The sequence below is a fragment of the Macaca thibetana genome, chromosome 9 (genome assembly GCF_024542745.1).
Source record: "Macaca thibetana thibetana isolate TM-01 chromosome 9, ASM2454274v1, whole genome shotgun sequence".
NCBI lineage: Eukaryota > Metazoa > Chordata > Mammalia > Primates > Cercopithecidae > Macaca > Macaca thibetana.
In genome coordinates, this window is record NC_065586.1 from 87,787,350 (window position 1) to 87,799,984 (window position 12,635).

The 12,635-nt window shown below is 37.9% G+C and overlaps 1 protein-coding gene across 3 annotated transcripts in view; it reads left to right on the plus strand.

Moving 5' to 3' along the window:
• BTAF1 (B-TFIID TATA-box binding protein associated factor 1) overlaps nucleotides 1-12,635 on the plus strand; it is a 105,825-nt gene that overhangs the window by 9,515 nt on the left and 83,675 nt on the right. For all 3 annotated transcript variants that reach the window (XM_050805593.1, XM_050805595.1, XM_050805594.1), the window contains exons 2-4: nucleotides 2,171-2,294; nucleotides 6,816-6,930; nucleotides 9,249-9,395. In XM_050805593.1, coding sequence (XP_050661550.1) covers nucleotides 2,171-2,294; nucleotides 6,816-6,930; nucleotides 9,249-9,395 — 386 coding nt within the window. The remainder of the gene's footprint in view (nucleotides 1-2,170; nucleotides 2,295-6,815; nucleotides 6,931-9,248; nucleotides 9,396-12,635) is intronic.

The window sequence follows — 12,635 nt, forward strand, 5'->3', positions numbered from 1 at the left end:
AAAGGGTGCTTTAGGAACTTAATCTGGCAACAGGATGACAAGGCAGTTGGGAGTGTGAAACTGGCACTCTCAGAGGGCCTGGACTTGGGGAATATTTGTTCTGGATATAATTTAAACAAATAACAGTATACAGTTTCCTCAGGGAGAAACTGATGAGAGTTGAGCAGCCAAGGATTGAACATGAATATTCTCCCAATATTAATATTAAGAGTATTAAGAATGGGAGAACTAAGGAAAGAAGAGTTTGGAGAACAGGGTAATATAATGTGCAACCTAGGAAGGAAAGTAGTGTAAGAATGGGGTGCTTGCTGGTCACAGCTGTCAAGGAAGAGTCAAGAAAAGTTGGCCTTTTAAAAAACTATTGGATTTGGAGCCTAAGAGTTCATTGGTGACCTTCAGGTGTGATATTTCAGTGTAGAAAGATGGAACCTTGATTTATATGGATTAAATTGTATGTGATGAGGAAATGTTGTTTTAAACACTTGTTCAAGATGCTTGACAGTAAAAAGAAAGTGTTCTAGAGAGTGGAGATCAAGCAGTTTATTTTCTCAGTAGGGAGAGAGCTCTGCATATTGGAAGAAGAGAATGGATTAGTAACACTGATTTGAGATATTGGAGAAAGGATAATTGAATGAGGGTAGAAGGGGGATGGTATCAAGACAAAAGTAGGTCAAGAAACCATTTTTTCCCTTTTTTTGGTCTTACTGTCTGATTGACTGTTCACCAATCCTATAGCAAAAGCCAGTGAATGAATGGGTAAAGGCAAGTGTTTAGACACAGTCTCACTTTGTCACCCACGCTGGAGTGCAGTGGCGTGATCTTAGCTCACTACAACCTCTGCCTCCTGGTTTCGGAAGCAATTCTCCTGCCTCAGCCTCCCTAGTAGCTGGGACTGCAGGTGGATGCCACTACACCCAGCTAATTTTTGTATTTTTAGTAGAGATGGGGTTTAACCATGATGGCCAGGCTGGTCTCGAACTCCTGACCTCAAGTGATCCTCCCACCTTGACCTCCCAGAGTGCTGAGATTACAAACATGGCCATGCCCTGCTGAGTTTCCTTCCATTTTACTTCATGTATCACACTGCTGCCGGATTAATCTTCCTAAAGCGTAGTTTCAGTTCCATTACTTTCTTGACCCAAGACCTTCATGGTTGCAAGTTCATTAAAAGGTCTCCACAGTAGGATTCCAGCTACTTCTGTAGCTGTATCTCCCACTCTTCTCTTAAGTATACCCTGAATTACAACCAAACTGTGTTATTCATTTCCCTAAATATACTCTCCCTTCTCTTATTGTTGTGTTCTTGTTTTCCATCTTCCAGGTATTTCTTCCCCTTTCCCTTTCACCACCTAATCTCCACCAGTGTTAAAATTCTTTTCTACCAGTAAGATCCATCTCATACACCATTTATTTTATGAAGCCTTTTCAGTATTACATAGTTGGGGATATAGTATTTGCTCCTTTCTTTCACAATCCTCAAAGCACTTTGTACTTCTTTTTCTGCCATGTATCGTATTGTACTTGCCTTACCTGCTCCCCTCAACCCCAGTAGCAAGTTCCGTAAGAGATTAGGCATCTCTTGTAATCCTAGCATAGGTCACTTTTATTTTTATTTTTGCAATTTTAGAAAAAGTATTATTTTAATTGACACATAATTGTACATTATTATGGGGGTACAGTGTGATATTTTCATATACCTATACAATGTAATGATCATATTAGCATATTATTCACCTTAAACATTTATCATTTCTTTGTGTTGGGAACATTCAAAGTGCCTCTCTTCTAGCTGTTTGAAAATATACAGTAAATTGTTTTTTAGTCACTCTACAGTGCCACAGAACACTAGAACTTGTTCCTTCTATTTAGCTGTAAATAGGTTAACCAGCCTCTTCCATCCCCCTTGCCTCTCCTACCCTTCCCAGCCGCTAGTAATCACTATTCTACTCTTAACTTCTATGAGATCAACTTTTTAGCTCACATTTATAAGTGAGGATATGCAGCATTTATCTTTCTGTGTCTGACTTATTTCACCATAATGTCCTTCCGGGGCTTATCTATGTTAGTGTAGGTCTTCCTTCATAGCATCTGCTCAGTGCATTTGTTGGCTCAAACTTGTACATATGAGGAAAAACATTTCAGAATAACCATTGTATTTTTGTTATTTCAGGCTCGATCGCCTTTTTATTTTACTGGATACTGGCACTACTCCTGTAACAAGAAAAGCTGCTGCACAGCAACTTGGAGAAGTGGTGAAGCTTCATCCCCATGAACTCAATAATCTCCTGTCTAAAGTAAGAACTTCTTTTTTCTTTTAGTATAGTACAATTGTAGAGACTTATTCATGGATAAGAACACAAAAATAAAGGTAAACATCATCTTAATTTTTAAACATTTTTGCTATTTCTTTTTTTCCCCCTTGGTCACAAGACTTAAACTTTTTTTTTTTTTTTTTTTTTTTTTTAAATCAAGTTTAGTAGTTTAAGGGATTTGAGTATAGATCCTTTTGCCTGTGGCACAAAATTGAATCTGTCCCAGTTTGGTAATGAACTAAGTTGTTTATCTGGTTTGTTAGTGGTCTAACTTGTTCTTAATGACTAATAATTATATTATAGTTGGTAGTCTTTGAATGGATGAGTACTCATGGGCAATGATTGAAATACATGAGAAGTTGGAGTCTTATTACATTCTTAGTTATCAGCTGTTTGAAAATGGAGGCTTTCTGCTTTGGTGGATCAGTGTTTTCATAATCCTAGTCCATTTTCTTCCCTTAAGCAACTGCTGTATTTTTACTGAACTCTGTATGCTTATTGAAGTGTACCTGTATCGTAACAAGTGGCAAATTCTATACATTTAATTTCCTGACATGGAAAGTAAAGCAGGAGTGCTTTGTGTAGGAGTAGGGGAGTTGGGGAGGTAGATACAGGGTAGTGTAGGGGAGCAATATGTTTGCCCAGATATTGGGAGCTCCAGGATCTCTCTCTCCTTTCAGTTTGACCCCTTTTTTCGTTCTCATCTGTCCATCTCTGTTGTGTATGAGTGGGAGTTCCAAGCCCTTTTCAACATACACACATCTGCACTATGTGGTTGCTACCAGAAGGACTAACAGTGACTTTCTTTCCAACATAATTCCCACTTACATATTATCCGAACTTTCTAACTAGGATGTAGATGGAGAGACAGTGATTTGATACCTAAAGGCTCCATGTTCTTAGAATGAAGAAGGATGCATGTTAGGCAGTATTCGTGTGTAAGGTGGAGACAGAGAGAGGCAACATATTTCTTCTCCTCAGCCCAAGAGAAGAAATGGAGGACTGAATGACCTGAAACTATGAAACAATGAACAGGCCCCATCTGTGCTGAACTGAGAAAAGTTTTCCAGCCTTCCAAGTGAGTTCTGGTCTTCTTCACTCAGACCTCAGCATATTGGCTACCATCAAATCATTCCCAAAGAGGCAGAGTTTGTCTTTAGCACTGTCTCACCGTCTTTCCTCTTTTCTCGGCCGTCAATGTTTTCCTGTTGCCCGTTGGTTTTGTTTCTTTCTCTTTTCTTTTCTTTTTTTTTTTGAGACGTCTCACTCTGTTGCCTGGCTGGAGTGCAGTGGCGCCATCTCGGCTCACCGCAACCTCTACCTCCCAGGTTCAAGCGATTCTCCTGCCTTAGCCTCCCAAGTAGCTGGGACTGTAGGCGCGCACCACCATGCCCAGCTAATTTTTCTATTTTTAGTAGAGACGGGGTTTTTCCATGTTGGCCAGGATGGTCTTGATCTCTTGACCTCGTGATCCTCCTGCCTTGGCTTCCCAAAGTGCTGGGATTACAGGCGTGAGCCACCGCACCCAGCCGGTTTTGTTTCTTAAACAGCTTTATTGAAATATAATTTACATCTGTAAGTTTCAATTTAGTGGTATTTAGTATATTAACATTGTGTACAGCAGCCATCACCATACTGTAATTTTAAAACATTTTATCACCACAAAAAGAAGCCTCATACCTACTAGCAGTCACTCTTCAATACTCCTGCACTCGTGCCTGACAACCACTAAACTAATTTTGTAGGAATATTTGCCTATCCTGAACATTTCATATAAAATGAATTGTAATCTATTGTGATTGATTTCTTTTGCTCAAAGTAATGTTTTTATATTGTAGCATGTATATTCATTTTCATTGCCAAATAATATTCCATTGTGTGAACATACATGTGTACATCTTACTGATTTTTCGGATGATGAATATTTGGGTTGTTTTCACTTTTTGGCTGCTGTATTATGAAAAATGCTGCTATGAAAATTTGTGTATAAAATTTTGGAGGTTTTTTCCCATTCTCCAGAGTATATATATACCTGGGAGTAGAATTACTGTACCATATGGTAACTTTATGTGGAACTGCTAAACTATTTTCCAAAATGGTCCCATCATTTACATTTTCAACAGTAGTGTATGAGAACTTAGATTTCTCCACATCCTTGTCGATATTTCTTAACTGACTTTTTGATTATAGCAATCCTACTGAATATGAAGTGGTTTGAATTTGCATTTCCCTGATGACTAATGATATCAGGCATATGTATTTATTATTCATTTGTATGTCTTCACTTGATCTTAGCCAAAAAGCAGAGAAGCAATACATTTGTATATCTTCTTTGGAGAAATGTTTACCTAGATCCCTTGCCCATTTAAAAATTGGGTTATTTGTCGTTTTATGATGGGTTGTGAAAGTTCTTCGTATAGTTCTTCATATACAAGGTATCCAAACTATACAAAGGTGTATTATTAGGAAATAGATATTTGATTTGGAAATACACTCTTCTGTGAGCTTTCTACTTTCTTGAACATCACTTCTGCTTTTGGTGTCGTATCTAAGAAACCTTTGCCTAGTCCAAAGTGACAAAGATTTACCCCTAAGTTCTCCTCTAAGAGTTTTATAGTTTTGGCTCTTACTTTTGGGTTCTGTGGTCAGTTTTTTAGTTAATTTTTGTATATGTTATGAACTAGGTATTCAACATCATTCTTTTTTTTTTTTTTTTTTTTTTTTTGAGATGGAGTCTCACTCTGTCCCCAGGCTGGAGTGCAGTGGCGCAATCTCAGCTCACTGCAAGCTCCGCCTCCTGAGTTCATGTCATTCTCTTGCCTCAGCCTCCCGAGTAGCTGCAACTATAGGCGCCCACCACCACGCCCAGCTAATTTTTTGTATTTTTATAGAGACGGGGTTTCACCGTGTTAGCCAGGATGGTCTCGATCTCCTGACCTCGTGATCCGCCCACCTCGGCCTCCCAAAGTGCTGGGATTATAGGCGTGAGCCACCACGGCCGGCCAACATCATTCTTTTACATGTGGCTTTCCAGTTATCCCACCACCATTTGTTGAAAAGACTGTTATTTCTCCATTGAATTGTCTCAACGTCTTTGTTGAAAATCAGTTGACCATAGACACAGGTTATTTATTAATTCTTAATTCTGTTCCATTGATTTGTATGTCTGTCATTTTGCCAGTACCACACTGTCTTGATTACTGTTGCTTTGTAGAAAGTTTTGAAGTCAAGAAGTGTGTGTTGCCAAGTGTGGTGGTACATGTCCATAGGCACAGCTACTCAAGAGACTGAGACAGGAGAATTGCTTGAGGCCAGGAATTTGAGGCTCCAGTGTGCTATGATTGCACCTGTGACTAAGACACTGCATTTCAGTCTGGGTACCATAGAGACTCTGTCTCTAAAAAATAAAAATAAAAGAAGTGTGAGTCTACTTTTTTTTTTTTTCAAGATCGTTTTGGTAATTCTGAGTCCCTTGCATTTGCATATACATTTTAGGATCAGCTTGTCCATTTCTGCAAAAAAACAAAACAAAACAAACAAACAAAAAGCTGGGATTTTAATAGGAATTGTGTTGAATCTCTTCATTAATTTATTGTATATTACTGTTGTAACAATCTTAAGTCTTTGAATCCATGAACACAAGGTGTCTTTATTTATATCTTTAATTTCTTCAACAATATTTTTAGTGTTTTATAGCTTTCATTGTACAAGTCATACACTGCTTCTGTTAAATTGATTCTTATTTTCTACATTCTGATGCTACCGTAAATGGGATGGTTTCTTAATTTCATTTTCAGATTGTTTAATGTGTGGAAATACAATTGATTTTGTGTATTGATCTTATATCTTACAACCATACTGAACTTGAGTATTTGTAACTTTCAATTCTTTGTATTAAGTAATGGGACTTAATGAATAATATGTACTTTGCTTTTTAGTATGTTAAATGGCTGTCATTTTTAAAATGCACTTAAACATTCTTTAATTACAAGTTTCTTTTTTTTTTGAGACAGAGATTTGCTCTTGTTGTCCAGGTTGGAGTGCAGTGGCACCATCTTGGCTCACTGCAACCTCTGCCTCCCAGGTTCAAGTGAGTCTCCTGCCTCAGCCTCCCAAGTAGCTGGGATGACAGGCGCGTGCCACCATGCCTGGCTAATTTTGTATTTTTTGTAGAGATGGAGTTTCACCATGTTGGCCAAGCTGGTCTTGAACTCCTGACCTCAGGTGATCTGCCCACCTCGGTCTCCCAAAGTGCTTGGATTATAGGCATGAGCCACTGTGCCTGGCCACAGGTTTCTTAAATCCCCTATTTAAGGTGATAGTGATTTTTATGTGAATGATAGAATCTTGTAAATTAATTTAATAATTTCTAAGGTGTTTTATATATATTTGGATGGCTGCCAAATTATACATTAATAACAAGTAAATTTGTATTTCTCTGTTCTGGCTACCTTGCACAAACAATATTTTTGTATACATAACTTGTATTTTATAATTTTTAAGGTGTTGATATATTTAAGGAGTGCAAATTGGGATACCCGGATCGCAGCAGGACAAGCTGTTGAAGCTATAGTGAAAAATGTACCTGAGTGGAATCCAGTGCCAAGAACCAGACAAGGTGCTTTTAAGTGGAGACAGTAGTTTTAAGTAAAAACCTAACTGTAGAATTAATTATAATATGCATTTTATATTTTAATAATTTCAATTTTAAAGTCTTAATTTCCATGGTTTTAGGTACAGCTTTGTCAGGAAATGATACTGAATAAGGTGATTTTTCACCACATTGAAAAAAAATATACTGGATATAGAAAATGTTTTTGTATGCATTTTAAGTTACACATTCTACAGTATGCTTGATTTACAAAGGTTATTACTTCCCTTCAAGTAATTGACATTCTAAAAAAAGAAGTTAAATCAGTACAGTGTAAATATTTGAAAGTCTATTTTTTTCTTGTTGCTGAGAGAATAGTATAGGGTAGTTATTTTCTACATTTAAGCACAATTATATATAGATATTTGGAGTGTTAAGTCTTGTTTTTTATGTGCCCTTTTTTAGATTTCTTGTAGTGGGAAAAAATGTGTTCTGATTGCCTGCAGTGATATTTAAAAACAAATTACGTGCTTCTGAAAAGCTGGAAAGTTGCACATTTTAATTAAATCAAAATTTAATGGTACAACTAGATTCATTTTCAACTATTTTATTTTATTTTATTTTTTTGAGACAGAGTCTCACTGTGGCACCCGGGCTGGAGTGCAGTGATGCAGTCTTGGCTCACTGCAGCCTCCGCCTCCTGGGTTCAAGCGATTCTCGTGCCTTAGCCTCCCAAGTAACTGGGATTACAGGTCCATGCCCAGCTCATTTTGTATTTTTAGTAGAGATGGGGTTTTGCTTTGTTGGCCAGGCTGGGGTGGGGGTTTGAATTCCTGGCCTCAAGTGATCTGCCCACCTCAGCCTCCCAAAGTGCTGGGATTACAGGCATGAGCCACTGTGCCCGGCCTCAACTCACTTTAATAACATCACTTTTATCATAAGTCTTAACTTGCCTAAAACAGTTGGTTTATATTTCCTGATACCTGTTATTTTGAGTTATTTTGTTAATTTGTCTTCTCTCATTAAATGAAATGTGTGACTAGAGAAGTTGTAACTTGTTTTAGAAAAGAGCCTTTTCCTTTTCAGCTTGTTATCCCCACTTAGTTTGGTACATAAAGGTGGTACAACTTAGTTCCATTTTTAAAAGACTTAATTTTTTTAAAAAACTAGCATTACACTAGCATTAAATTTTTAACTAGCTGTAAAATTTTTAGTAAGTGAATTTGCTTATCATCACTAGAAAACTTAAAATACTAATAGAAATTCATTTTAAGTTAAGCAGTTATACTTTAGTTAACAGATGAGTTTCATGCAGGTGCCAGCTAAACAAACTATTAAGTCAATGAGTTATTATATTTTAACATTTATAACATATAGCTTTTTGAGGAAGGAATACAGAACATTTTATAGATGTTTTTAGACCTCACATGTATATATGGTTTTGGCAACTTACCAGGAGATTCTTATTTGCCCAGAGTATGGGAACTGAGTCCTGCTGAGTGCATAGTTGCTTCGTGGCTCAGCGTATTCCTCAGGTATGGGGAGGGATGATTCTTATTAGCCTTATTCATGAATACATTCTGTGAATATTTTTATCTTCTAACTGAGCTATAATAAACTCATTCTGTTACCTTGGTATTTTTAAATTCTTACAGTAAGTGGAGACAGCATGGTATTTAACATATACATTTTAACATGGGAATGCATTTCTTTATATACATAACATTTTGCTTTTGTGGTTGGACACAGTTACACATATACTCACTAAAATCTGATGGTTGGTGAAAGAAGAACCACCAGTTTATTCATAGATAACTAAGAACTGATCATAAACCCACAGTAGCTTTTCTACTTCCTCCACTTTTACTTTTCTCAAAATATTACTGTCTGGGTACAATGGCTCACGCCTGTAAATTCCAGCACTTTGGGAAGTTGAGGCAGGAGGATTGCTTGAGCCCCAGAGTTTGAGACCAGCCTGGGGCAAGATGGTGAGACCCTTGTCTCTACAAAAATAAAAATCACTTAGCTAGGCATAGCTGTGTGCACCTGGAGTCCCAGCTACTCTGGAGGCTGAGACAGAAGGATTCCTTGATCCCAGGAGTTTGAGGATATAGTGAGCTGTGATTGTGCCACTACATTCCGGCCTGGGCAACAGAGCAAGACCTTGCTTCTTAAAAAAACAAAAGCGTGTGTGTGTGTGTGTTGTGTGTGTGTGTATAACTGATGCAACTGTGTGTGTGTGTGTGTGTGTGTGTAACTGATGCAACCCAAGTAATGATATGCTGTTTTCTTTCATTCCACACTTTGGCTATATGGTCAAATTAATATTTTTAAACCTCATGTAGAACCTACTTCCGAAAGTTCTATGGAAGATTCACCTACTACAGAGCGATTGAATTTTGACAGATTTGATATATGTAGATTGTTACAACATGGTGCATCACTCCTGGGATCTGCTGGTGCCGAATTTGAAGTCCAAGATGAAAAATCAGGTCTGTAGTGGTTCTGTAGAAGAAAGTCTAAAATTTGTTTTTTCAAATGAATTTGTCACTTCATATGCTGTTCATTAGTTACACACAAACTAACATGTCATGAAATGTAAATTAACTGAAGTTTGCAGGTGGAGGGGATGCTATGAATTTGAAGGTAACCCAGCTGTATTTGGTTTAAAGCTACAGTATGAGTATTTTTCCTCCTTTAAGTGAATATGTGCATCATTGGTTGATACATATTAATATTTCAGCAACAATTGTATTAGGTAATATAGAAATTATAGAGTGTTACCCAAGAGCCCCAGTTTAATATATTATAAAATCAGGATTAGTACAGATTGTGGTAATGCTTTCCCAATTCTGGAAATTTGAGAGATTGTTTTGTTTTTATCACATATTTCTGGTATTAATTGGGTTTACTCATGCTGGTGTCCAAAGCAAAAACTAAGAGTGAAAAATAAGACTTGGATAGATATTCATGCCTGTAATCCCAGCACTTTGGGAGGCCGAGGTGGGCGGATCACCTGAGGTCAGGAGTTCGAGAGCAGCCTGGCCAACATGGCGGAACACCGGCTCTACTAAAAATACAAAAATTAGCCAGGCGTGGTGTCAAGTGCCTGTAATCCCAGCTACCCGCGAGGCTGAGGCTGGAGAATTGCTTGAACTTAGGAGGCAGAAGTTGCAGTGAGCCGACATCACGCCACTGCACTCCAGCCTGGGCAACAGAGGTTGACTCTGTCTCAAAAAAAGAAGAAAAAAAGACTTGGACGGGTATTGTCCTAATATTTTTAAACTTACAGAATCTATCTGAATATAAAATAAATGTGTTAGCCATTCAAGATAATGGCCTGGAGTGGGGAAAAAACCTTGATGTTTTAAGTGGATTTTTGCAAGTAAATAAGTTGCCTTTTTGACTAAAAAACAAAACAGAATAAAACTCTGTTCTGTTGCTAATTAACCGTCATTTAGAACCTTATTAATATATTCACTTTTTTTATCATAAAAAATTGTCAAATTCTCATTTCATCTTGTTTAGTATGGTTTCTATTAAAAGATCTAGTTATTTTTGCAGAGAATTAAGAGGATAATTTGCTTAAGTTTTGGAAAAGCAGTTTTTCTAATAATGGAGGTAAAAGTCTTCAAAAACTTTTCATTTATATCACTAAACAGTAAGTTTACTGACTTTACTAGTGTACTCATGGACATTATCAGAGATAAAAATTGTATATGTTTTGGTTTTGCCGTATTCTGATTTCATAGATCTATAAAGAAGTGTAGGTAATTGTATTTAAAAGAAAAGCCCGGCTCAGCATGGTGGCTCACACCTGTAATCCCAGCACTTTGGGAGGACGAGGCAGGTGGATCCCCTGAAATCGGGAGTTCGAGACCAGCCTGGCCAACATGGTGAAACCCTGTCTGTACTAAAAATATGAAAATTAGCTGGGTGTGGAGGCGGGTGCCTGTAATCCCAGCTACTCTGGAGGCTGAGACAGGAGAATGGCTTGAACCTGGGAGGCGGAGGTTGCAGTGAGTGAGATCATGCCATTGCACTCCAGCCTGGGTGACAAGAGTGAAACTCCATCTCAAAAAAAGAGAAAAGTCCTATAGGTGATTCTGATATGTAACCAGGATTGGGAACTGCAGTTTCTTGGGAACTCAGTTTTCTCGTGCTACTAAGTCAGAGCTTGCTGAACAGTGCTTGTTTAAAACCCTGTAGTTAGGTTTTCTTTAAATGTTGATCTGTGTTTGTCCCCTCCTATGTATTAGTGACGCCATATATGATTAGTATACATACTGGTCTGGGTTTCCTTTGTAGCTTATTTCCCCCAATAGGACTTCCTCTGGAATGAGAGGACCAATTTTTGGCTCTGTGTAAGTGTATTGGGGTTGTGATCAAGCAGTCTTTTGGATGCCTAATGTTTTTCCCTACTTGGTAGAGCAGTCTTTAAAAAAATTTTCGGCCGGGCGCGGTGGCTCAAGCCTGTAATCCCAGCACTTTGGGAGGCCGAGACGGGCGGATCACAAGGTCAGGAGATCGAGACCATCCTGCCTAACCCAGTGAAACCCTGTCTCCACTAAAAAATACAAAAAACTAGCCGGGCGAGGTGGCAGGCGCCTAAACCCGGGAGGTGGAGCTTGCAGTGAGCTGAGATCCGGTCACTGCCCTCCAGCCTGGGCGACAGAGCGAGACTCCGTCTCAAAAAAAAAAAAAAAAATTTCAAGCAACTTTATTGAGATATAATTTATACATTATATAATTCGTCATTTAAAGTGTACAATTCAGTGGTTTTTAGTATACTCACAGGTATGTGTAGCCATCACCACAGTCAATTTTAGAACATTTTCGTCACTTTAAGAAGAAACCCCATATCCTAAGCTATCACCCTTTATCCTCCTACTTCCTCCCCTCCTCTTCTTAGCAACCCCAAGTCTACTTTTGGTCTCTTTAGATTTGCTTATTCTCAACATTTTATATTTGGTCACATACCACATAACAGCATTTAAGTCAGCAACAGACTAAGACTGTATATACAGTGGTGGTCCCATAAAAGTATATTACTGCATTTTTACTGTACGTTTCTATGTTTAGATATATGAATACTTACCATTGTGTTACAGTTGCCTGTAGTATTTAGTAACATGCTATACAGGTTTGTAGCCTAGCAGCAACAGGCTATACCATACAGCGTATCTGTGTAGTAGGCTCTACGTTCTAGGTTTGTGTAAGTACACTGTGATGTTGACAACCACAAAATCACTGAATGACGCGTTTCTTGGAATGTACTCATCATTAAATGGCATGTGGCTGGTAAATGGAATCATACAATATGTGGTCTTTTGTGAGTGGCTTTTTTTACCTAAGAGAATATTTTCAAGGTTCATCTATGTGATAGAGTATATCAGTACTTTTTTTTCTTTTCTAAATGTTATTACTCTTAAGGGATATATTAGGTTTTTTAAATTGTGGTAAAATATATATAATAAAAAATTTACCATCCTTAACCATTTTTAAGTTTAGTAATATTAAGTATAGTCACATTGTTGTGCAGCCAGTCTTCAGAAGTCTTCATCATGCAAAACTGAAACTATACCTATTAAACGTCAAATCCCCATTTCCCCCTTTCCCCAGCCCCTGGCAGCCATTATTCTTTCTATCCCCATGAATTTGACTACTCTAGATTCCTCACGTAAGTGAATCATACAGTGTTTGTCTTCTTGTGATGGGCTTATTTCACTTAA